The 24,260-nt window shown below is 65.3% G+C and overlaps 1 protein-coding gene across 2 annotated transcripts in view; it reads left to right on the plus strand.

Moving 5' to 3' along the window:
• CRISPLD2 (cysteine rich secretory protein LCCL domain containing 2) overlaps positions 1-24,260 on the plus strand; it is a 49,144-nt gene that overhangs the window by 13,566 nt on the left and 11,318 nt on the right. The window contains exons 3-14 of one of the 2 annotated variants that reach the window (XM_070061855.1): positions 2,827-2,945; positions 4,561-4,693; positions 5,399-5,514; positions 7,682-7,782; positions 8,608-8,733; positions 11,277-11,420; positions 13,275-13,335; positions 14,399-14,465; positions 14,885-15,015; positions 16,920-16,963; positions 18,301-18,373; positions 19,929-20,004. In XM_070061855.1, the coding sequence (XP_069917956.1) occupies positions 2,827-2,945; positions 4,561-4,693; positions 5,399-5,514; positions 7,682-7,782; positions 8,608-8,733; positions 11,277-11,420; positions 13,275-13,335; positions 14,399-14,465; positions 14,885-15,015; positions 16,920-16,963; positions 18,301-18,373; positions 19,929-20,004 (1,191 nt within the window). The remainder of the gene's footprint in view (positions 1-2,826; positions 2,946-4,560; positions 4,694-5,398; positions 5,515-7,681; positions 7,783-8,607; positions 8,734-11,276; positions 11,421-13,274; positions 13,336-14,398; positions 14,466-14,884; positions 15,016-16,919; positions 16,964-18,300; positions 18,374-19,928; positions 20,005-24,260) is intronic. The other variant, XM_070061856.1, reaches the window with a different exon arrangement.

Below are 24,260 nucleotides of genomic sequence, written 5' to 3' on the forward strand. Positions count from 1 at the left end.
TGGAACAGCCGGGACTCGAACTGGTGCCCATATAGGATGCTGGTGGAGGCTTAGCCCGCTGCACCATGGCGCTGGCGCCAGCTCTTTGTTCTTGGCACCGCGAGGTAGTGCTGGGTCTGGTCCAGCCCTGGACATTGAGGGTATCTGAGAAGTGACCTAGCAGTGGGAGATCTCTCTCCCCGCCTTCTACTCCCCCTCCCCCTCCCCTCCCCCTCCTCCTCTCCCCCTCCCCCTCCCCCTGCCTTCCAAGTAACCAGATCTTTTTTAAAGAAGACGAAGGAGAAAGGTGCAGGATGCCTGAGGAACTTGACTTCTAATTTGACTTGATTTGGCTCAGCTCAGTGCAGACAGCCACGCTGGCCCCTGGCTGCCGTGTGGGACAGTCGGAGGGCCGGAGAGGCAGCGCTTGCCCCAGACTGGTCTCCCCTCTGTCCCGTGTCCTGTTCTCCTCGCCCCCTGAAGCACGCATGCTGTGTCTCCCACCCAGGAACTAGCACACCAGAGCCGGTGCTCACAGCTGGCCGGCGGCGGAGCTGGCACCGAGACGCCCCCGTGCTGTCCCGCGTGGCCCGGCCTCCCTCCTGGCTTTCCACCACCTTGCCCTCCTTGTTCCCGTCACGCCTCGATGGTGGGGGCCTCGGCCGCGTCGGGAGGGGCTCCCCCCTTCCTTGTAGCCCTTCTGCCTGGGGCTTCTGTCACCCATGTGCAGGGAGGCAGCCAGAGCTTCTGGAAGGAAGCCACCTGTCTCGCTCACTTAGCTTGGGGCAGAGAGGTCCCGGTGTCCCCTGGGACGCCCCGCCCCTGCCCTGGAGCCCCTCCCCTCCTCGCTGGCTTCGGGAGACTCTGGGGCGTCGCCAGCCCAGGCCACTGCCTGCTTCTCCCTCTGCACTTGGCAGTGGACTCGCCGTGGTCCAGGGCGCCCTGTGTGCCCGCGAGCCCCTCGCGTCACCGTGCTCGGCTCACGCGTCACCGTGGCCGGGTCGCTGGGCGGCGTCCCTGCGTGAGGCTGCCCCTTTGGGAATGTGTTACGAAGCCGAGTCCTTCTGCCCCTCGGGAACATTGCCCCGGCCCTTTTCCCAAGGGAACGTGCTGATTCTGGGGGGAAATACAGGCTCCTTTCAAAAAAACCCAGTGCCCCGGCAGCTTGGGCGGCTGTTCTTAGGGTTAGAGTGCAGGAAATGGAGCCGAGTTTGTGGGGTTCAGGTGCGGACTCCTCCCCCTCCACGGCCCCATTCCCCCGGGACCGCGGCTGGGGGCAGCGTGGGAGCCGGCCTGCCTGGGTCCACCCCAGCTCTGCTCCTCCTGCTGCAGGCAGGCGCCCTGGGGTCTCTGAAGACCCTTCCTCTTCTCGCGGTCTCCTGGGATCCCCGGACTGTCCAGCTGGGGAAGGAGGGACGGTATAAGGGGAGGGGGTTGGCCAAGGTCAACCCTGGGGCCCTGGCCTGGGTTTTCCAAGGGTGGCTGCCCCAGGCTCCCATGTGGAACTCCGTTCCCAGCTGGCTTTTGGGGACCCCCAGGGGAAGGGTCCCAGTCTGCCAGGGTCCGTCCTCAGCTCTGATGATGGGCTGCCCACCTCCAGTCCACCCGCCGGCTCCCAGAGACTTTGAGAAAGTCTAGTGTCCATCCAAGATGGAGTATTTGCCACGCTCTGGGAGCCCACAGGCCACGTGCACAGGCGTGGAACCGAGGCGAGCCATGCTGACACGTACGGGGTGAACCGCACCCTGCGGCGGGGAGCGTTAGGGCCGTCCTGCGCGTCGGCGCACTGGGGCTCAGAGTCGGATGCTGCCCAGGACTTGCACGGCTGCGAGCGGTGAGGCCAAGGCTCAGCCACTCTGTCCCCGCTGCCTGCACGTGGGCGGCGTGGTGCTTACGGAGCGGCTGGGTGGCGGGTGGGCTGGCCTCCCTTCCCTGTGTCCCTGCCGTCCGCACACCTGCGGTTCAGTTAAAGGATTAATTCTGCGCTGACTCTGCGCCTCCCGCGTGCCTGGCGCACCTCGAGGTTCTTGCTGGAGGGAGGTGTGGAGAGGAGTGAGGCTCTGTCCTCGGGGCGCCCTCTCTGTGCCAGGCCGCTCTAGATCCCGGCAGGGCACAACTCGGAGTTTCCCTGCTGGGAGATGCCGCAGGAGACACGGAAAGAAAATGGCCAGGAGACTCGCGTGTGGCGAGTTTTGGCACTGGAGCTGCGCCTCGCCTGTTGCCACCCACACCCATGTTTGAGATGAGGGTTCTGGGGTGCGGAGAGGGTAAAGGGTGCACTGGGCTGTTCTGGGGCTGGCAGCCGGGATCACGCCTGTGCCATGTGGGAGACGGAGTTGTTCTGCCATTGTCATGCCTGCCGTGGCCAGCACAGAACAGCGCTCACCGGCAGGGACAGCCCACCAGGTCCCTGGAGACCGGGTTCGGCGCCTGGTTGTGGAAGCAGCCGCCGATGGTGTTGCGTCTCAGAGCCCGGCTTCCCGCTATGTAAAGCGGGAACGGGGGTGCCCGGCTGCAGATGCTCGCGGCTGAGCGCGATGGAGGGATTCGGGTGAGGTCTGAGGCCGGGCACACCCGGGGCACAGGTGACACCCGGGGGCCGCGGCCATCAGCAGCGGCTCCCGGGCCCGCCGAGGACCGGTTGTCGCTCGCCTGCCATTCTGCACGGCATGTGGTGTTTGATCTGTGGGTCCTTCGGCTCAGTCTCCGAGGCCGGCAGAGGTGGGACTGGCTGGGGTCAGCAGTGGCATGGGGGCCGGCCTGGGAGCCTTCAGAGCTTGGCCCTCGCTCCTTGCTGCACGCTGGCCACGGCTCTGCCTCTGACACCCGTCTCTCCTCCCCCCGCAGACCTGGGACGAAGAGCTGGAGAGGTCGGCGGCGTCCTGGGCCCAGCAGTGCCTCTGGGAACACGGGCCCTCCAGCCTGCTGGTGTTCGTCGGGCAGAACCTGGCTGTGCACTGGGGCAGGTAAGAGGAGAGGGCTCCCCACGAGCGGCCACCGGGGCCCCTCGAGAGCCGGCTGCCACTGCTGGGCACCTGCAGTGCTCAGCCTCCTCGTGCCTCAGGGGAATTCAGCCTGAGAGAGGCAGACAGACAGGCCGAGCACCTGCCCCCAGGCACGTGGGGAAACTGAGGCTCGGCACCGGACACCTGTCTGAGTACCTGGCAAAGCAGGCTGGAGCCTGGGTGGTCAGACCAGGGCATGGGTTCTCTGCACTCATCTCCCTTAAAGGGCTCCGGTCCCCATTGCTGCTGGGGGGGCAGGGGCCCAGGGGCTCACTGCCTCCTCTCAGCCCCCACGAGCCTGGCTCCTGCGCACCCTGTGAGACCGAGCCGGGCTCCACCTCGAGGGGAAAGTGCCCCTCACCCCTCCTTCCACTGACCCCTCCGAGCCTCCGCGGCCCCTTGGCCTGGTGACACCTGTGTCCCCTGGGAGGAGCTGGTGGCTGCCGGCTCTGTGAAGCCAGCTGCCCCCCATAGCCATGCACCCCTGCACCCAAGGAAGCTGGAAGCCGCCCCCTGGGGACAGAGTGCTACACTGGGGGAGCGACCACAGCCCACACCACGCCCGCTGCCCAAGAAGACTTGGGACCCCCGGGGGCACTGAGGGCCCTGGCCCGGAGCAGCCACACTCACCTTTAGGTTGGCGGCACACCAGGCAGGGAGTGACTCGGTGGAAGGAAATCCACAGGGGAAACTTTGCTTTTTACACACGGACGTGGGAGGCAGTGTCGGGGGTGGGGGGCGGGGCCACAGCTCCCTCGTGCGGGCTGGCCGTTTTCCGGGCCTGACCCTGACCACTGCGGCTCCCTGCCTGCCTCCCTGGGCACGTGGCCCTCACAGGCAGCCGCTCCCGCGTGACGCTGGGTCTCCCCTTGCTGGTGACGGCTGTGAGCAGGGGTCACCGCCAGTTGCTCTTTCCTGCTTAACAGAGCTGGTGCCGACCTGGCGGGGGGGGGGGGGGCTCTAGGGAGCAGTGCCCTCGCGGAGGTCAGGCTGGTGGCCCCCTGGGACCTCTCAATGCGGGGGCTCTGGGTGCTGACGTCCTGAGACTGCGCCCCCTGGCTGCGTGGCCCCGGGGGGCCCGGGGAGCTTCCCTCGGATGAGTTTCCTGGTTTGGGCCTCAGTCTTGGGGTGCCTAGGATCCAGGAGGGGGATGTGGCGGGGACCCTGCTGCTCTGCCCCCGTAGCTTGGTGTTTCCCAGCTTGCAGGACCAACCCCCCCACGTGACTGCCGCAGGGCGGCGTCTGTCGCCTCCTTAACGCTCCTCCCTCTGGGCTTGGCGCGGACTCGTCTTCAGTCTGGTTTAGCAACATCTTGGAGATGTGGGGTCGGGGGCTCATAGACGTCCCCGTGGGCGTGACAACAAAAGCATCGGAGGACTCGAGTGGAGCGCCCTGCGCCCACGGGGGTGGGAAGGCGTCCCAAGGGGACCCCAGGGACGAGCCCCGGGCGAGCTGCTCTCCCGTCCTGGCTTTCGGCGCCTTTCACAGGGGCCGGTGGAGGTGGTGGCAGTGCTGGGCGCTCGGCGCCCGCGGGGGCTGTGCCGCGGCCGGGAGTGACAGGCGCTGTGCCCCGCAGGTACCGCTCCCCGGCGATGCACGTGCAGGCCTGGTATGACGAGGTGAAGGACTTCATCTTCCCCCAGCCCCACGAGTGCAGCCCGTGGTGTCCGGAGAGGTGCCTGGGGCCCACGTGCGCCCACTACACGCAGGTAACCGGAGCGGCTGACCTCACCCCTGCCCCCCTGCCCCCCTGCCCTGCCCCTCGCTGGAGGGGGCGGCCTCCACGCTCTCGCTGTCTCCGTCTCCAGTGCTGTCACTGCGCAGGGCAAGGTAGAGACCGAGTGAGACCCGGGACTTTGCGGCCAGGTGGCACCGCCAGGGGCATCCTCAATGCGTGCGTGTGCGCGTGTGCCTGTGTCTGTGTCTCTGTGTGTGTGTGTGTCTGTGTCTCTGTGTGTCTGTGACTGTGTGTGTGTGTCTCTGTGTGACTGTGTGTGTCTGTGTCTCTGTGTGTGACTGTGTCTCTGTGTGTGCATCTGTGTGTGTGTCTGTGACTGTGTGTCTGTGTCTCTGTGTATGTGTGTGTACGTCTGTGTGTGTATGTGTCTCTCTGTGTGTGTGTGTCTGTGTGTGACTGTGTATGTGCATCTGTGTGTGTGTATGTGTATGTCTCTGTGACTGTGTGTGTGCGTCTGTGTGTGTGTCTGTGTCTGTGTGACTGTGTGTGTCTGTGACTGTGTGTCTGTGTCTCTGTGTGTGTGTGTCTGTGTGTGTGGTTTTTTTTCTTAGGGGGAGTCCAGTTGTTTATTATTTTGCTTCCTGAAGGAACTGTTTGGCTCTCGGGAGGGCTGGGGGGAAGCGGTCGCCCCGTGGCCCCAGCCCCGCCCCACTCCGCACCCCTGCTGTCTTTGCAGGTAGTCTGGGCCACCACCAACAAGATGGGCTGTGCCGTGAACACCTGCCGCCGCATGGACGTGTGGGGGAGCATCTGGGAGAACGCCGTGTACCTCGTCTGCAACTACTCTCCCAAGTAAGCGCGGGCCGCGGGCCTGGGGCTGGGGGTGCCGGCCGGGCCTGCGGGGCTCCTGCCGCAGGGCTGCTGCCTGGCCGCGGGGCTGCCGCCTGGCCCACGGGGCTCCTGCCGCAGAGCTGCCTCGGTGGAGCCCCCGGGACACGTGGGCGGTAAGGAATCGGCTGTGTGTGCTTAGGTCAGAAGCCCGGCTGGAAGGCGGGGTCAGAATTAGCCGTCTTCCTGCCCTTAGCCCCTGTCACTCTGGACAGAAGGCCCCTCCGTAGAGCGAAGCCCGCGAGTCTGTGGCGTGCAGCTGGACACGCGTGTGTGAGTGCCCCGGGCCTGCCCCGGGGCTTCCCCCAGCCGTGCCGCTGGCCGGGCTGGTGCTGGCGGCTGCAGGTTCCTGCGCCGGGCTGGCAGGCGGGTCCTGCCGAGGGCTCTGCCTGGCCGGGCCCCCCGTGCCGTGCGAGCAGAGGCTCTCTGCTGGGGTCCAGCCTCGCGCCGTCCTCTCTCTGGCTTCCGTCCCGGGAGGCCGTGTCTCCGGCTGCAGGCGCCTGGGAGCTGGGGCTCTGTGCAGGCGCCGGTGGGGCACAGCCTAGCCCAGGGCAGGACGGGCGCCGCCTCCCATTGATTTCATTTACATGTTTATTTATTTGTTTCAAAGGGAGACAGACAGCTCTCCCACCCCCAGAGTTCACTCCCCAAATCCCTGCCACGTCTGGGCCAGGCCGAAGCCAGGAGCCGGAGACTGGATCCGTGCCTTCCCTGGGGGTGGCAAGAACCCAAGCGCTTGAGCCGTCACCTGTGCCCCCAGGGAGCGTTAGCAGGAAGCCGGAGTTAGGAAGCAGAGCCCGGATGGGACCCGCGTCCACGCCGGGTCCTGTCTCTGCTCTCCTCTCTCCCTGTGGTCTCTGTGTGGTCTGTGGACTGCCCACGGGAACGGGGCCAGACGGGAGGCTCTCGGTGCCCAGTCTGTCTTTTGTGCTCCGTGGCTTCCGTGGGCCCCTTGTGGTGTTGGGTGAGGACTGTGGCTTTCTCCTGGTGGTGCGCACACCCCGACCACATGCTGAAGGAGCGAGTCGGAGACTGGGGCTGTGTGGCAGGCACCCAGGTGCAGGGGCCCTGGCAGAGCTGGGGGCCTGGGGACTGCTGCACGGCTCAGGCCCTTGGGGTGGGGCAGCTGAGGGCCACCCAGGGATGCAGGAGACCGGCTAGCTCCGGGGCCTGGGAGGCAGGAGCTGGGCTTCATCGTTGGGGACATCTGGGGCCCTGGGCACCACGGGGACGTGGCTGGGGGCTGAGGACCCCTCTGGATGTCACCATGGACACCACAGCAGGGCCCCTCCCTCTGCCCTGGCCCGTGGGCACTAAGGGATGGTCCCGGTGGGCTTGCTGGTGTAGTCATGCTCACAGGAGCCTTCACCGAGCCGGTGCTGGCTGGAGGGCCTCCTGTGGGTGGGGCCTCGCACGGCTCGGGGTCTGTTTCCAGAGGAGACAGGCTCAGGGCAGGGGGGTTGGCGGCCCACACAGGCGTGGGCTGCATGGGCGGCTGGGCCCCTGAGATGGAAGTTTCTAGACAGCAGCCTGTCGCTGGTTATGGCGGCCTGAGCATGTGCCGCAAAGGGGCTGGGGTTGCACTCAGCACCTGCGGCCTGGCCTGGAGGCATCTGATGGGGTGGCGGGGTCAGGGGGAGGGACCCCAGCTGCAGGTGGACGGTGCCTGTGAGACACAGAGGGGAGAGTGTGTGCCCAGGGTGCTGAGCTGCCCCCTCACTGCTGTGTGACCTCGGGCGAGTCGCTTAACCTCTCTGTGCCTTGGCTTCCTCCTCGTCCTGGACACGCTCACCACAGATGCACCGGCTTTTCCTGCACAGGGGCCGCGTCCTGGGTGGTGTCTGGCGTGCTGTGAGGGCAGCGGGGTTGCCTGGGGTCCAGGGGCTGACAGCACACACACCGAGCCGGGCGAGGTGCCAGGCGGCAGGACGTCTTACCGCAGTGCCCGCGGTGCCCTGCGATTCCAGTCTTCTGGACGCCGTGCGCCGCGGCTCCAGGAGAGCCCCCTCCCCATAGCACCCCCCGGCACGCGCCGTCCTTCCAACCAGCCGGTGACTTGGCTTGGGGTCCCTGGGTGAGCCGGGCAGAGGAGTGGCCGCCCCTGCTGAGGGTGTCCCTGGTCTGTTTGCAGGGGAAACTGGATCGGAGAAGCCCCCTACAAAGCCGGCCCGCCCTGCTCCGCGTGCCCACCCAGCTACGGAGGCGGCTGCTGGAACAACCTGTGTTACAAAGGTAGGGCAGCACCTCGGAACCAGCGGGCGGGGTGCCCTCGGGGAACGCCGCGGGGAGCGCCGCCTGGTGGAGCCAGCGGGACGGGGTGCCCTCGGGGAACGCCGCGGGGAGCGCCGCCTGGTGGAGCCAGTGGGCGGGGTGCCCTCGGCGTGTTGCCGCGGGGAACAATGCCAGGTCTCCAGACTGAGCGGCGTCACCCCACCCCATCCTGCCGCAGACCCCCTGGGAGTGGCCGGAGCCCCCCAGCCTGGCTCCGCCCCACCCTGCCTCCTGGAGACCCCTGGCTGCCCCCTCACGGGCACCTGCTGTGCCGGACGCTGGAGGTGGCCTTGAACACAGACCCCTCTCATCCTCCTGGGTGCCTGGGGTCTGGCACAAAGCGGACAAGGGAAGGGGGTGTGGAAGGCGGGCGGGGGCTTCTCCTGCGCCCCCAGGGTGCACCCCTCGTGGGCTCTCCCAGGCCAGGAGCTCCCTCTCCCTGCCTCGCCCACGTGGTGACGGCCGGCGGGGGTTCCCGTGCCCGGAGTTTTCCTGAAGGGTCCCAGCGTGGCCCAGGGCTGCCGGCTGGTGGGGCGGAGCCTGGGGACTTGCGTGGCTCCCTCGGCGGGCCCTGCAGCACCTGGGAGACCGGGCGAGAGGTGGAGGGGCCGGCAGGGGGTCGCGAGGTCAGGCCCTGCGTAGAGCTGGGTCGCACGCCCTGTGAGGATCACTCTGCCCGCTGCGGGGCTTCCCGGGCGAGAGGCACAGCAGCAAGGCGGGCGCCTGCACACCCTGCCAACGAACCTGGGCGTGCCTCGTCCAGCTCCGATGTTGCCCCTCCTCCAGGAAGCTTCCCTGGATTTGGCCGACAGACGCTGCAGCTGCCCAAGTACGCCCATCGACCCTATGTCCCGCGTCGACTTTTCCCATCCCACGGTCACGACTGCGGGCCGCTCCAGGGCCAGGTGGCAGGTGTGTCCCGCGGGGCCTCCAAGTCCACGGAGTGCCGTTTTCTGAGCGCAAACGCCCGCCGAGTCCTTAGCCCCCGACGAAACCCCAGGTACTCTCGCCTCTGTTCGGGGAGGAACGTGCCCGGCTCCCCCGGCTGGCCGTGCCGGGTCTCCGGTTAAGCGTCTTATCAGCGTAAGCTCCTTAATAAGCGCAAATTGAGGGTGGCTGGCGAGGCCGCGACCTGTAGCGGAGACGCGGGGATAATCGCGACTTCCTTCTCTCCAGCCGCTCCCGGCCTGGGGACGGGGGTGGAGCCCTGGCCCGGCCCCATCCCAGCTGTGGGAGCGTGGGTGCTCATTTGGGCTCTTCGAGGCTCGGTTTTGCCATCTGTGAAATGGGCCCTCTGCTGCTTCCTGAGGCGGAGGCGCTGGCCCGGCTGGCGGTGGAGACCCCAGGCTTGCAGCCGGCCGGTCATAGAGCGAACATGCAGTGACCTCGTCCGGGCTTTTCCCGGCCTGCGTGGTGTACACAGGGACAGTCATTGGTCAGCAGGCCGGGCTCAGCCCAGTTGCCCTGGGCGAGCAAGTGTGGTTTCCTTGTGTGCGTCTGGGGCGAGGGCCGTCCGCCCGTCTTCTTGGGCAGGGCGCCCTCGGAGGCCTTCGCCCACGTTCCTGGACTGTGTTTGGCGACATAAAAGTGCGATTATGAGGCCAGTGGCAGGAAGCCGGCTGCTTGCACACAGTGGGGGCTTCAGGCCCGGGCGGCGTGCGTGGCCGCGCGCATGCGCAGGGCGTGCTGCCTCGCACCCGGGTCTTCCAGCAGCTCCTGCCGGGGGCGCGGCTGCGTGGGCGCTGGCGGAGCCCCAGCTGCTGGGCGCGCGCTTTGTCTTCCGTGGCAGGGTTCGGTGGCGGTCTGGTCATCCGTGTTGCGTCGGGAGCTGGGTGCGGTGCATGGTGGGGGAGGGGAGGGAAGCTGGCAGCACCCGGTCTCGGGAGTTCATGGCTGCCAGGGCACCGTCGTGGAGCCGTGAGCCCGACCAGGAGTGGGTTGGGGCTCGGAGTGGCTGCTATGTCCGGTTCTCCCCCGCTCCCTTCTCTCGGGACAGCATCGGCCCTGGCCGGCGGTGGGGAGTGAACCAGCCAGGAGACAGGCACGGGGTGAGGGGTCACACGCCCTTCACGTGGGCGGAGTTGCTGGCTGTGGGCGGAGGCAGCGCACAGCTGTTGGGTGCATAGAGGTGGGCCTTGGAGATGGTGACCCCCGGACGACACCAGGGCTCTCCTGAGAGCCACTTGGCGCCCTAGCGGGCCGCCGCCTCCCTGAGAGTGTTCTCGCCCAGCACCCCGCAGACGGCCCCCGGCCCGCGTCGGCTCCGCTTCCCACGTCGTGGCGGAAGGCGGTGCGAGAGGCCGGCACGTTCAGCACGAGCTGTGCCTTGGATGTGGGGTTTGGGTCTTTTTGGGGTCTCTGGATCGCAGCAGCCGTGTGCGTGTGTCGCATGGCGGGAGGGTGCCGGGCACGGTGGAGGCGGAAGTGGCTACACTGCGGTGCTGGGGTGCGCCAAGTGCGGTTTTCAAAAAGATAAATATAGTTTCTTGTTTGGGAGGCGGGGACAGAGAGAGATCTTCCACCTGCTGGGTCACTGTCCAGGCGGCTGTAACAGTCAGGGCTGGGTCAGACCAAAGCCTGGGACCAGGAAATCCACCCGGGTTTCCCACACGGGCGCCAGGGACCCCAGGACGTGGGTCGTTGTCCGCTGCCCTCCCAGGTGCATTAGCAGGGAGCCGCGCCGGAAGCGGGACGCTGGGGTCTCCAGTGGCGGCTTAGCCTGCTCCCCCGCTGCACCGGTCACTGGTGGTGGTCCACCGTGAGGTGGGCTCCCGCACGTGTGTGCTGTCTTTCTCACTTGGGGGGCGTGGAAGGCGAGGGTTCTGCAGCTCTGGTGCAAGGACCTCTGTGAGGTGGGGTGCCGCTGTGTGCGAAGCGGTCCCCGGTGGACAGCCGCCCGGGGTCGTCCCTGGCGAGGCCACTCGGGCGAGTGGGAAGAGTGGTCGGCCTGCCGGGATTTACAGCTGGGCGTCCCCAGGGTCTGTTCACCGGCTCGGGTGAGAGGTCGCCACCGTCTTCCCCAGTGAAGACCTGGCCGACGGCAGGAGGATTTTGCGAACGTGCAGTCATGGCCCAGAGGGAGGGGTCGGGAGACGCAGTGTCCGGGAGGGGCAGACGTGGGGGCCGTGAACCACGTGGACTCTGCCCGGCGTGATTGGGTTCTGAGAGCCGCGGTGAGGTCCTTGCGAGCCCTGGCCCTGGGAAAGCCTCAGGGCGGCAGGACTGGGGGGACCCGCGGGGGCCGCCTGCAGCCCTGGGGCGGAGGGCCGTGTGCCGAGGGTGCGGGACCAGGTGCGCTCCTGGCTGGAAGTTCCGCCTGGCCGGCTCTGCCTGCCGCGCCGCTCGCCGCTGGTCTCCGTGAACCCAAACCTGCAAGCTCAGCGCCCAGTGGCTCTCCTCCCTGGGAAGCCACCCAGCTGAGTCCCGCGTGTTGTTTCTCTCTCGCCACCACTAAGAAGAGACCCAGGACCGACAGCCTGAGACGGACGAGACGAACGAGGTGGAGACGGCGTCCATTCCCGGAGAAAGATACGTGTGGGAGCAGCCACGCGTGACCAGGCCCATGAAGCCGGAGCGCACGGCCGCGGGCAGCTACATGAGTGAGTCGGGCGGGGCGGGGCGGGGCGGGGCGGGGAGTGGGCAGGGAGGGCCTTGCACAGCCCCGAAACGTTTATTATAAAAGTGTTGGTTTTGTTGTTTGTTTGTTTTTTAGGATTTATTTACTTACTAGAAAGCCAGAGTGACAGAAACAGGGCGGGCCAGGGGAGAGGTCTTCCGATTGTTGGTTCACTCCCCAAATGGCCACAGTGGCCGGGTCTGGTAGAGGCACAAGCCGGGAGCTCTGAGCTCCATCTGGGTCTCCCACGTGGGTAGCAGGGCCCCGCCGCCCCCCCCCCGGGGGGGGCATTAGCAGAGAGCGATCGGAAGCGGAGCAGCCGGGAATCCGCCTGGCACTCCGATATGGGCGGCCGTGGTTGTGGGCAGCGGCTTACCCACTGTGCCCCAGCCCCGGCCCCTGAAATGGTGTTTTTAAGCCATGTCCACAGCGAGCCTTGGAGGAGTGGAGTGGGCGGCGTTGCTCCGCGGGCGGGGTGAGAGCTGAGACTTCCCTGTCCTGTCTGGGGTCCTCGCCGGAGCACCGGCCTCTGGGGGACAGCGCCAACACCGGCGCCAGCTGACTCTGCCCTTTGCCCGTCCGTGACGCTGGGGTGACCAGCCTGTGCCGGGGTGCCGTGGGGGTGCTTTGTACTCAGCGGTCCCCAGCGGCAGCTGAGGTCTCCCCCCCCGAGGTTATCTGGGGTGGGTGCAGCAGCCCTGTGGGACGGGAAGTCGAGCACTTTGCCCAGGAGCTGCCCGGAGCTCGGTGTCCCCAAAGCCTCTGTGTGCCCTGGGATCCCCTGGTGCCTCACTAGCATGCGTGGGCCCAGCCCCGTCCATGGCCCCCAGGCACCTCACCAGCACGCATGGGCCCAGCCCCGTCCATGTCCCCCGGTGCCTCACCGGCACGCGTGGGCCCAGCCCCGTCCATGTCCCCCAGGCGCCTTACTGGCACGCCTGGGCCCAGCCCCGTCCATGGCCCCCGGCGCCTCACCGGCACGCGTGGGCCCAGCCCCGTCCATGTCCCCCGGTGCCTCACCGGCACGCGTGGGCCCAGCCCTGTCCATGTCCCCCGGCACCTCACCAGCACACGTGGGCCCAGCCCCGTCCGTGGCCCCCAGGGCTGCGTCCACTCAGACGTGGCTGGAAGCTGCACGCCCCAGTCCAGTCTCTCCAGCTGAGCCTCACGGCATGGTGAGGACTGGCCTGGGGGAGCGGCCCATGCTCAGCTCCTCAGACACCCTCCCGGTCTGTTACCAACCCCTCTGGTCTTGTGGTGCCCTTGGCCAGCACTCGCCGTGCACCTGTGTCTGCAGGTCTCTGGGGCCCTGTCATGTCCTCAAGTCCGAGGCGGCATCGCTGTGCCTTCTGATAGTGTCCAGTAGCCGTGCCGGCTGCCATGTTCCCATGGAAGCGCTGCTCTGAGACCCCGCCCCATCCCCGGCATGCAATGAAACAGGACAGCTTAGCAGAGGTCACCGTGGTGGGGAGAGGTGACCCTGCGGGAACGGCTGTGTCCCCGGCCCAGGGGCTCAGGTGAAGAACCTCGTGGGGCTGTGTGCGGGCCCTGGAACACACACGCAGACTCTGGCCGTGGACATGGACGCCGTCCCCATTACCTGCAGGCAGGAACGGACCCGCATACGGCAGCTCTGGTCCAGGGCCCTGTTGCCACTAGAACACGAGTGCCTGTGGTGCCGTGTCCCCGGGGAAGCGGCAGCTGTGAGACACCGCCTTGCCCTTGCCGTGGCGTGGTGTGGGTTCTAGAATCTTCTGGAAGGTCCCTTGGAGTGGGCAGGGGTCTTTTAACCTGAACTGGCTCTGTGGTGACGTGCGTGCCCGCGTTTCTCTCCTAGCGCAAGTCATCCAGTGCGACACCAAGATGAAGGACAGGTGTCAAGGGTCCACGTGCAACAGGTGAGGTCTGGCTGGGTCCCCCTCGTGCTGTGGGTCAGAGGTCGCGTCCTGACCGGCTCACAGAATCCGTGCCTGGTCCCGGCTTGCACGGGACGTTCCCGCGAGTCCTGGGAGACCCCTCGGTCCTGGGCACCCCAGCTGGGAGCGCAGTTCAGCCTGGGTTGCCCAGCAGAACCTTGGCCTTGGCAGGTCCCAGGTCTGCTGCAGGACGGGGCAGCCTGCAGCTGGGCTGCAGTTGAGCCGACTCTGGGTGGAGTCACTAACGGCGCCCGTGTGCTCGGGAGAGCGTCTGCCGCGGGGCACGAGCAGGGTTTGCGATGGGAAAAGCGTGTCACCTTGTCGTCCTGATCCTGGCCTTGGCTCTTCCCGGGCTGACTTGGGCTCCGCAGAGCACTCGTTAGATGACAGCTCCCGTTTTGTATACTGGGATTTGCGCTTGGCACACACCTGGGCAGGAGCGTCGGGAAGGAGACTAGGGCGGCCCAGGCTCTGCTCCTGCCGTAGCCACACCCAGCGCCCTGCACAGCCGGCGGGGGGCAGCCGACGACCACGTTGGTGACGGGAGACGGGCACAGTGGTCGGTGTGGGGAGAGCTGTGCCCAGGCCGTGCTGTGTGCTCTACCCTGGAAACAGGGGGTAGTGGCTGTGGGTTTCTGAGGTGTCCTGTGGGGTTAGGGTATTACTTCTTTCATGACCGGCACATCTTGCCTGGGTTTTACTCTGTTAAAAAAAAAAAAAATCCATGCGATTTGATCCCTAGGAGGTGGCTGTTCCTCTGTACTCAGCCTTGTGACGTGATGGGCTTGGGGTGCGTCTGAGGCCCCCCGTCCTTGCTCCAAGTCGCCTGTGTCCTCACGTGCCCTCCAGTTAGGCAGGTGAAGATAGTGGGTGGGCACTGTGTTGCGGCCATGAGCTTCGGTGTGGGCCTGGCTCGGCCGTGGCTTGCTCGGGAACCGAGCCGAGGAAGCGCCGCCATTGACCTTGCCCGTTTGCGGTGACCTGGAAGCCGCCGGGAGGCGCCAGCGCCGGGTCCCCTGACCGCTGCGCTGTTTGCTCCCTGCAGGTACCACTGCCCAGCCGGCTGCCTGCACGACAAGACCAAGATCTTCGGGTCTCTGTTCTATGAAAGTGTGAGTGGGGGCTGCTGTGTGTTGAAGGGAGGCAGGTGGTTTTGGGGACAAGGTTTACCCGTCTCACCCAGCATGGCCGGTGCCGCTCCCTGCACACACGCGCCGGCTCGCCAGCTGGTGCCGCCGGGCCTGGGCTGGGCCCCTGGCCGGCACGGCTGGCTGCGTGGGCAGAAAGGGCTGTTTGTCCCCCGCCTACTTCCTAAAGCGCCTCTGATGGGGTTTTCAAGACAAACAACCCAGGGAACAAAGAGGCGGTTATGGGCCGGCGTGTGTGTGTGTGTGTGTGTGTGTGTGTGTGTGTGTATGTGCACCCACCCGCCCACCCACCGGGGCCTGGCGCGCGTGGGCTGAGCACAGACGCCTGGGGCTTTCCTGATAAGGAAGGACTCAGAGGACGTGGGGCCTCCCCTCCCCCGCAGTCGTCCAGCATATGCCGGGCCGCCCTCCACCACGGGGTCCTCAACGACACGGGCGGGCTGGTGGACGTGACCAGGAACGGGAGGAAGCCGTTCTTCGTGAAGTCGCAGAAGCACGGCGTGGAGTCTCTGAGGTAACGGGGTCCCGGCTTGAGCCGGCGCTGAGGTTGCTGGGGAGTGAGGAGCCAGGCGGAGACGCGGGAGCCGGGGGCAGGGGAGGCCGCCCCGGGCCGCGGAGCCGCTATCGCTGGGACGGAGTGCGGTGCTGCCCCATCGGCCCCTCCAAGCGTTTGGGGTCTGGGTCCTGGGAGTGGAGGTGCTCAGCCAGCCGGGTCTGTGCCAAATCCCCAGATGCTGGTCCCAACCCGTGTTTGCTGATCCCCAAGATGGCATTTGTCAGCCAGGGTGGGCGGGGCTTCCTGGGCATTGGAGGCGGGCTGGGGGCAGGGGCCTGGTCTGGGGGCTCCTGTCTGATCTGCCCGTGGAGATCCAACACACCTGCTTCCGTGTCCTCCAGCCGCGTCTGCCTCCCCGGGCGGCCACGCCCAGGCTCAGGGCTGTCCCCCGGCTGGTCCACGTGCAGGGAGCCATTAGTGGTTGAAAGGGCAGCATTCCCACAGGGCTAAGAAAGTGTAGAAGACTCCTCCCTCCACGCCCAGGGCACCCGCCCCCTCCGGTTCCTGCTCGTGGCGGCACCTCCAGGTGCCGGCCGCTTGCTGTTCTGTGGCTAAGGGGGATTGCACTACTCCCCCCAGAAACTACTCCCGGCTGGGGCCGAGAACAAGTGTCCTGTGGCTGTTAGGAGGTGGGTCCCGAGGCGGCCCGTGCCACCGCTCCTGTGGCTGTTACAAGGAGTTGTGAGGCCACGCGGGAATTCTGTAAGGGTGGGGCGGGGCCCTGGAAGGGTCTCAGGTGCAGGTGATGGGGTACTGCCGTGTCCTCTCTCAGCTGGGGCTCTGCTCAGGGCCAGGTAAACAGAACAGCAGGAGGTCTGCAGAGCGCAAACGGGCTATGGGATGTCTGTGCAGGCAGTCACGCTGGGGCGTGGCCAGCGCTGGCCTCTTGCGTGGCCTCGGTCCCTCCCACAGCTGGCTTTGCATCTAAAGCAGAGCTTCCTCACGCGGTAGGATTCTGGGGCCCGTGAACAGAGATGCAAAGCTGATGGGTTTCATTCTTGTCAACTACTGATTGGCCTGTAACCTCTCCTTCCATGACGAATGCTGGCCTCAGAGCGGGCTGGTGGGGCTGGTGCCCTCGCTGGAACCCTGCGGCCCCTGCCATGGTTTCGGGGTGGGGGGTGAGGGGTGAGAGATCCCGTCTGGATCCCGCTGGGGAAGCTAGGTGATTCCTAGCCGCAACTTTGACATGAATTTGTTTGACTGTTTTATAGTGGCTGATTTCCTTTGTGACATTTTAAAATGAACTTACGTTGTTTTTTGTATTACAATTGATTGGCATAGCTTTTGAGAATTTTCTAATTTAGACATTTCCATTTGCAACCTTTTCTTTTGCAATTTTTTAAAAAAGATTTATTTATTTGAAAGTCAGAGTTACACACACACACACGGGGTGGGGGTGGGGTCTTGCATTGCTGGTTCAGTCCCCAGTTGGCCTCAGCACCCTGAGCTGTGCCCACCCGAAGCCAGGAGCTTCTTCTGGGTCTTCCATGTGGGTGCAGGGACCCAGCACCGAGCCATCTTCTGCTGCTTTCCCAGGTCATAGCAGGGAGTGCGATCAGAAGTGGAGCAGCCAGGACCTGAACCAGCGCCCATATGGGATGCTGGCGCTGCAGGTGCGGCTACCCACTGTGCCACAGCTCCGGCCCTGATGATATTGTTTTAAAAATCTTTATTCTGAGTAGGGCTCCACTGGCCTGCTGGAGGAGTCCTTGGTACCAGCAAGGTTAAGCTCTGCTCTAGAACACTCTAAGAGATTTGGGGTGAGATGGGAGACAACAGGAAGTGTCGTGCGCGGGCAGCCCCGAGCGGACGCACCCTGCACCCGGTTGGTTGGCATCACCTGGCGTTTTCTCTTCCAGCAAGTACAAGCCTTCCGGCTCCTTCCTGGTGTCCAAGGTGAAAGGTCAGTGGCCACCTCCTCGGGACCCTAACCCTCGGGCGTGCGCGCACTCTCACGCCCCATAGCATCGTTGTTCTCAGAATTGTGATTCCTGAGGGTGTCGTTTCTTTATCTCCTCTCTGAAGACGCCTGAAATTGGCCCCAGTAGGTGGACCAAAGACACGGGCCTGGGGCTGCCACCTGATGTCTCAGAAATGCTGCCGCCCGGGGCTGGGTGGCTGGGAGGCCTCCCTGGTAGTGTGGAGAAGGATTCTGAGGCCCGAGTCTGGGCTTGGCAGAAAGCGGAGCTGGGTGGCTGAGTGGTTAGAGCCAGGGACGAGAGAAGGGTGGGGAGAAGTGCGCCCAGCAGGTGCACATGCGGGGCAGGGGGAGCGGGAGCGGGAGCGGGAGCGGGTGGCTGACGGTTGCCCAAGCTGAGCCACTATCTGCCATGACCACGGGCAAGCCGCGGGGAGAGGCCCTGCCCCCGCATCCTCCCTCCGCCGACCCCCACTGTGGGACCCTGGTCACCCCGCTGCGGCGCGGGTCTCGGGTTAGGTCACTGGAGTGACTAGTGGCCTTGTCTTTGCACACCACAAAATAATGCCTGCGTGTTCCAGCCGGCTTTAAAAACAGAGACACACGTTTTAAAGAATGACTTCGCGGGAGTTCTGCCAGCCGGGGGAACCGCCGGGTACCTGTGGGCGGACACCCCGGTTTCTTTCTCCTGTGCCATACACGGCATGCGCCAGCCGGTGACACTCTCGGTGGGGAACCGCGTGGCATTTGGGGGCCGAGTCGGTCCTTGAAGCATCGTGTGCTTCTCTGCCCTCCAGTGTTCTTCTAAGCCCGGTCTTTTTTTTTTTTTTTTTTTTTTTTAAGGATTTATTTATTTATTTGAAAGGCAGAGTTTACAGAGAGAGAGACAGAGAGGTCTTCCACCCACTGGTTCACTCCCCAGCCAGGGCTGGGCCGGGCTGGAGCCAGGAGCTTCTTCCCCGTCTCCCACGTTGGGGCAGGGGCCGCCTCTGCTGCTTTTCCCAGGCCGTTGGCAGGGAGCTGGGTAGGCAGTGGAGCAGCCGGGACTCGAACCTGTGGCCTGTCCTTACGTGTTGTGTTTATACCCAACAAACAACCTTGCGCAAGAGTCACCCTCGGTCCAGACACACACAGGCCTTGGGGGTGGTCTCACTCCAGGGTGGCCCTTAGCTAGCTATGGGGTATCTGGTGGGTTCTGGCCCCAACTCTGTTCAAGCCCCCCCCACCAGCCCAGAGTCAGCAACCCATTTCACTGACTGGTAGCCTGAGGCCTAGGCTTGCTGGGGACCTGACCCTTGCCCACCGCTGTGTTCTCTTCACAGTGCAGGACCTGGACTGCCACACCACGGTCGCTCAGCTCTGCCCATTTGAAAAGCCCATGTCCCACTGCCCGAGGTGTGTGGGGAGAAGCAGCCGGCCGGGGCGGGGGTCCTGCCCCTCTAGAGCCGACGTCTGGTGTTCGTGCCTGGGGCTGGGAGAAGCAGCTGCCGCGTGCTAGGTGGCATCCGGAAGTCAAAGGTTTTGGGTGCTAGGCCCGGGCGCCCAGGCCGCTTCCCCAGGCGGCTGGTGCTTGGTCCCGGTCGTGGCTGCCGGCTGGGGTTACCGAGCGGGGACAGCGTCAAGACAGCCCCCAGCACCCGCACCACCAAAAGCCCCAGTGCGTGAGCCCTGTGTGCCCTGGCCCACGTGACGGGGAAAGTGGCCGGAGGCTGGGCTGACTCTGCCGAGACGAATGACCTTGAGTGCGTGCCTGTCTGAGGTCAGCGTCGAAAACCCAGGAAGCAGCTGTCCTCAGCCCCTCCCAGTGAGCCGTTGTCTCCTGTCCTCGGCCCCCTCCAGTGAGCCCTTGTCGTCTGTCCTCGCTGCGATCTTGTCTGATCGCGTTAGAGGCAGCTGTTTTGAAAGATCGGCTTTATCCAGGCACGCGATGGGACGGCTCAGCGCGAGGCCACAGTTCTGTGTGTTGCGACCAACACCACCGCCGCAGTCGAGATGCACCTCCCACCCTCACCCTGCCCACCACGGGGTCTCCTTGTCTCCAGGCAGGGTGGGCTCCTGCCCTCAAGACCCGCCCAGGTGTGCAGGGCGTCCGGGACTCGTCTTCGAGCAGGGTGTGGCGGTTGGTGTCCCAGGTCTCGGTGGGAATGATGCATCACTACCGAGGATAAACGGTGTCCCCGCAGCACCCTGGACCCAAGGTCCATCCTAAAGCGAAGCTTCCCCGGCCTGCAGTGGCTGAGGCTCGGCCCTGTTGCAGATTTATAAATGCGGTGGGGGGGGGGGGTGCCGCGTGTGGAGGGCAGCACAGCTCCGTGCAGGCTGGTGCTGTAGCACACGTGGTCCCTCTCCTGGGCCTCGGGACGCACAGGTTCTCGGGAGACGATCGGCGGAGACCCCCAAGATCCGGGCGAGGAGACGCCCCCGAGGGAGCCTGGGTAGGGAGAGGGGGCTAGAAGCGCCAGCTCCTTTCCTGTGGGCCCCTCCCCGGTGCCGCTGCGCCCTGCACAAGCGGCCGCGGCTTTTCTCAAACGTTGAAGAGGAGCAGAAAACAATTGCAGCAAACCCAGCAAGAGAAACTGGCGGCGTTCGTGGTGTGAAGCTGCACCCAAAGAGAGGGGCAGAGGGTGTCCTCGCAGGCCCCGGCACCACCCTCCAGGCTCTGCTTGCCCGGCCCATGGTTCCCGGCCACCATGTTGGTTTTCTGGTCCGCCTCTAGGCCCCGCCCCTCTCAGTCCTGCCCCCTCTAGGCTCCGCCCCCTCAGCCCCGCCCCCTCTCCGCCCCGCCCCCTCTCCGCCCCGCCTCCTCTAGGCTCCGCCCCTCGCCCCCTCGTGCCCCTCTGTGCGTGGTGTGAGGCTGCCCAGCGGCGGGGGAGGCGTGACCGCCACTGTAGGGAGCGAGGTCTGGTGTCGCCGGCTGGGGCGGCCGCGTCACAGCCGTTCTGTCTTGCAGAGTGCGGTGCCCAGCGCGCTGTAGAGACGAGCCGTCCTCCTCGGCACGCGTCATCGGGACCAACATCTATGCAGACGTGAGTATGTGGTCTCTGGTGCCCACCGCCATATCACGTGCAGACCCCAGACCCCGAGGGCCCCGGTCTGCGCCCTGAACTAAGGCTGCGCAGGTCCACCGCCGGGACTCCTGGCCCCGTCCGCAGGGGTGTTGGCACCGCTGCCCAGCCGGGTGCTGCTGTTCCCCAGGCGTTGTGGGGGGGGGGGGCGAGGCCTTGGGGCCGCACCTGCTCAGCTTGGCCAGGTGCTCCGCAGTCGGACACACTGCGGAAAGCCAGGGCCCAGCCGGGGACCAGCTGTGCTTCTGACCGCGCACGCACAGAGCTGGCAGGAGAGGCGCGCGTGGCCCCGCGCTGGCAGCTTGGCCACAGCGCTGGCTGCTGCCGCAGTCCCCGCCCCCCGCCCCCCCCACCCCCGTGACTCTGGCAGGGAAGCCAGAGCCTGACTTTGTGAAGCCCCTCCCTGCGCCCACCTGTCCAGGACCTACCTGGGGAGGCAGTGACCCACACAGGTGCACGAGGGCCCAGCCGTCTGGCCAGCAGGCTGTGCGGTCTGGCCAACCTGCTGGCCTCTGTGCCGAGGCTCAGGGCTGGGGTTCTGTGCTACAGGGACCACCCTACCTCTCAGCCTCTCAGCGAGTCTTGGCCCCTCGCTCCTCTGCAGGTGATGTCTTACTCCCTCCCCCCACCGACGTGGCAGAGGTCCCCTGTCCTTTGAGGTCGAAGCAACCTTGGTGACAGCTCTCCCCACCCCCGTGTCTCTTCTCTTTGAACGAGTGCTTTCCCTTCTTGCAAGCTGTTGGGCTGAGACCGGGTTCTGAAGGCCAGGGTCTTCACGCAGGAGTTGTCCCTTGTTAGGCTGCGTGCTGGACCCGAGCTCCTTCCTGTGTGCAGAGACTGATTGCGAGCGAAACAAAACGGTGGGCAAAACTATGCAGACGCTGCAGACGGCGTTACCGGCTGAGAAATGGGGATTGAAGGGTGACCGTGGCCAACAGGGCGGAACAGCCCCGGAGGTGCGGTGTCTGAAGAAGGTAGGGAAGTCCTGGCGTCCGTGCCCCACAACAGACGTGAAGCAGACAGAGAAGGTGGCTCGGGGCGCAAGGAGAGCAAGACGGACGCTTGATGAGGACACAGAGCGGCCTTTACAATTCACCCCCTCGAGGGATCCGTTTCCCTGGAGGAAGGAAGCCCGGCTCAGCTGGGCCCACCGCTGGCTGTGCGGGGGCAGGGGCAGGAGAGGGGCAGGAGAGGATGGGGAGGAGGCAAGGAGGAGCCGCCTCCACCCTGCGCTGGTTTCTAGGTCACTCCGTGTTCTGGGAAATGCTGTTGGCTTTTGGAAAATGTCTGTGCAGCCGAGAGATTTATTTTGGGAGCGCTGTCTCCAGACCTCCGAGGGCCCATTGCTGCGATTCTTGGCAGGCCCCCCTCCCTTTGTGGGGAGCTGGGCTGGAGCCACAGGGCGGGGCCCACAGGGCAGCGCCTGGGGCAGGAGCCCCCAGCCTCAGGCCTGGCCCGATGGTTGACGAGGCTTCCCTCTCTGAGCCCCGGGCTGCCTGCCCCCGGCGGTGCTGGGCACAGCTCTCACACCTGTGCCTCTGCTGGCTGCTGCCGGCATTTCTGGCTGGGGTGGAGCCAGGGAACCGGCACGGCTCACCAGGTCCCAGGTGCGGGGGGCGCTGCTGGTCTGGGACTTGCTGTTGAGGACCCTGGGCTGGGGGTCCTCTGGGGGTCTTGTCTTTGCCCGCGATGGGGGCAGTGGCACTTGACTCCTTAGCTGTAAGCGGGCACCTGCCGTGCCCTTGGTCCTCCCTGCCACTGCCCCGTGCTGAGTGTGGCCAGAGGCCTGGCTCTGCTGTTTATTTCCCCGCGGAGGGACTTGGGACAGGGCATCTGGCCTCCCTGACCTTGGTGGCCTGTCCACTGATAACACCCACCCTGGAGGCTGGAGTAGCACCCGCCCAGGTGGAATCGTGACCTGTGCAGAGCCCTGCTTCTCAGAAGCCAGACTCCGAGGGCTGGCACTGGTCCCACAGGCAGCGAGCGTGGGTACCAGTCATCAGTAAATGTTGAGGTGTTCGCATCCCGTGAAAGAAAGTGGACACTTGGAGGCTTTCCCGCGTGTGTGGGGCGGGCGGGGTGTGGGAGGAAGGCAGGCAGAGCCGGGGAACACTCACTGAGCATCAGTGGTCAGAGAGGTGGGTGTGGCCTGGCGGTCACCCAGGGTGGGAGCTGTGCACACCCCCACCAGCGGCTTGATGTCTGTGTCGCTGGTCCCCAGGGGTCCTACACAGATGGGAGGCCACGGATGTCATCGGTGTCGGCCGTGGCGAGTTGGCGACACTGCAGGGACAGGTCCCCCTGGCAGCCCGGGGCCTCCCTTATGGTCAGGCAGTCACAGTGCTTGGGGAGGCAGCAGTGACGCCAGCCCTGCCTGCCAGCTGGGACAGCCAGCGCCGCACCGCTCACGGCCAGGTCGCCTCTGAACCGACCTCCCAACTGCACGGCTCCCTGCTTCTCTCCGAGGTGGGAGGCAGAGTTAGGGCGGGAGGGAGGGAGCGGGAGAGAGAGCTTCCGTCCGCTGGCTCACTCCCCAGATGGCTGCAGCAGTCAGGGCTGGGCAGGCTGAAGCCAGGAGCACCGGACTGCATCGGGGTCTCCCACTCGGCCCTCCTCTCGCTGCGTTCCTAGGCGTGTTAGCAGGGAGCGGGCTCGGAAGTGGAGCAGCCGGGACTCAGCTGGGACGCTGGTGATGCGACTGTGGCTTTACCCACTGCACCACAACAGCGGCTCCCCGTAGTGCTTTTTTTTTTTTTTTAAAGATTTATTTATTGATTTGAAAGTCAGAGTTACACAGAGAGAAGAGAGGCAGAGAGAGAGGGAGAGAGGTCCCCCATCCACTGTTTCACTCCCCAGTTGGCCGCAATGGCCAGAGCTGCGCCGATCCCAAGCCAGGAGCTTCTTCCAGGTCTCCCATGTGGGTGCAGGGACCCAAGGACTTGGGCCATTTTCCGCTGCTTTCCCAGGCCACAGCAGAGAGCTGGATGGGAAGTGGAGCAGCTGGGACCCGAACCGGCAGCCATATGGGATGCCAGCACCGCAGGCAGCGGCTTTACCAGCTATACCACAGCACCAGCCCCAGTATTGCTTTTTAACCTTTGAATTGGAAACTTGCGGCTCTTCCTCTGGAAGGACCCCTGCCCGTTGCGCTCCCAGACAGCGGGGCCTGGGGCCCGGGGAGCCGTGTCCTCGGCGCTGCTCCGCTAAAGAGCACACGTGTGTCGGTGCAGGGCAGAAACGCCGGCTCGCAGCCCCGCCGTGAGTCGGCAGTCCTTGCTCCGGCCTGGGGTCGGGGCGTGTGTGGATTCCAGCACGTTCCAGGGAACGGCGGCCACGTTCCCTTCTCAGGGAGAGGTGGATTTCCCGTGCCCGGCAGCAGCCCCTGCTCGGAAAAACGTGGGTTTTGAAGGGCAGGCCAGGCCAGGCGGTGAGGAGGCAGTGGCTTGTGGGGCTGTTCCTGCGCAGGCCTAGACACAGACACCCCGCGGGCAGGTCCCGGAGCCCACGCAGCCCGGCTCCCACGTGGGTGTCGCCTGTCCCATCCGAAGGCTGGTTCAGAGCGCAGGGGCTTCAAAAAGTTCATGGAAAAGGGAATTAAAGAGCAGGTTTGTGGGACTCCATTTGGCCTAGAAGTCAGGTGCTGGCTAGGATGCCCGTGTCCCTCACCAAATCCCAGGCTTCGGCGTTAGCGCCCGCTCCCGACTGCAGCTTCCGGCAGCTGCCAACTCCGGGAGGCAGCACCGATGACGCTGGTAGTTGGGTCCCTGCCACCCACATGGGAGACCCGGATCGAGTCCCAGCTCCCGGTTTCGGCCTGGACCGGCCCCAGCTGTGGTGGGCATTTGGGGAGTGAACCGGGAATGGGACTCTCTCTCTCTCTCTCTCAGGTAAAAAACTTATCTTTTTATAAAAAGCTAATCTTGATGCACAAAATTTTGAGATTCACGCATAGCATAGGAGGGGGAAAGCGCGTGGAAAACGTGTGTTATGTAAAATCTGTGCGAGAATTTCGGGATGTTTCCCACCGGAATCATCTTTTAATTCCACCTCTGTGAACGTGTTGCACACAAAGCTTTTTTTTTTTTTTTGCTGTGGGTCCTGAGACCCTCGCTGTCTGCAGCCTTGGAAACGCTCAGGGCCCCCACACGGCTGAGGGCGGCACTAGGGGGCGCTGCCGAGCAGTCGGTCCTGGGCCTTGGGGCAGCCCCTCTGTGTCG

Source organism: Oryctolagus cuniculus, chromosome 18 (genome assembly GCF_964237555.1).
Source record: "Oryctolagus cuniculus chromosome 18, mOryCun1.1, whole genome shotgun sequence".
NCBI classification, from domain to species: domain Eukaryota; kingdom Metazoa; phylum Chordata; class Mammalia; order Lagomorpha; family Leporidae; genus Oryctolagus; species Oryctolagus cuniculus.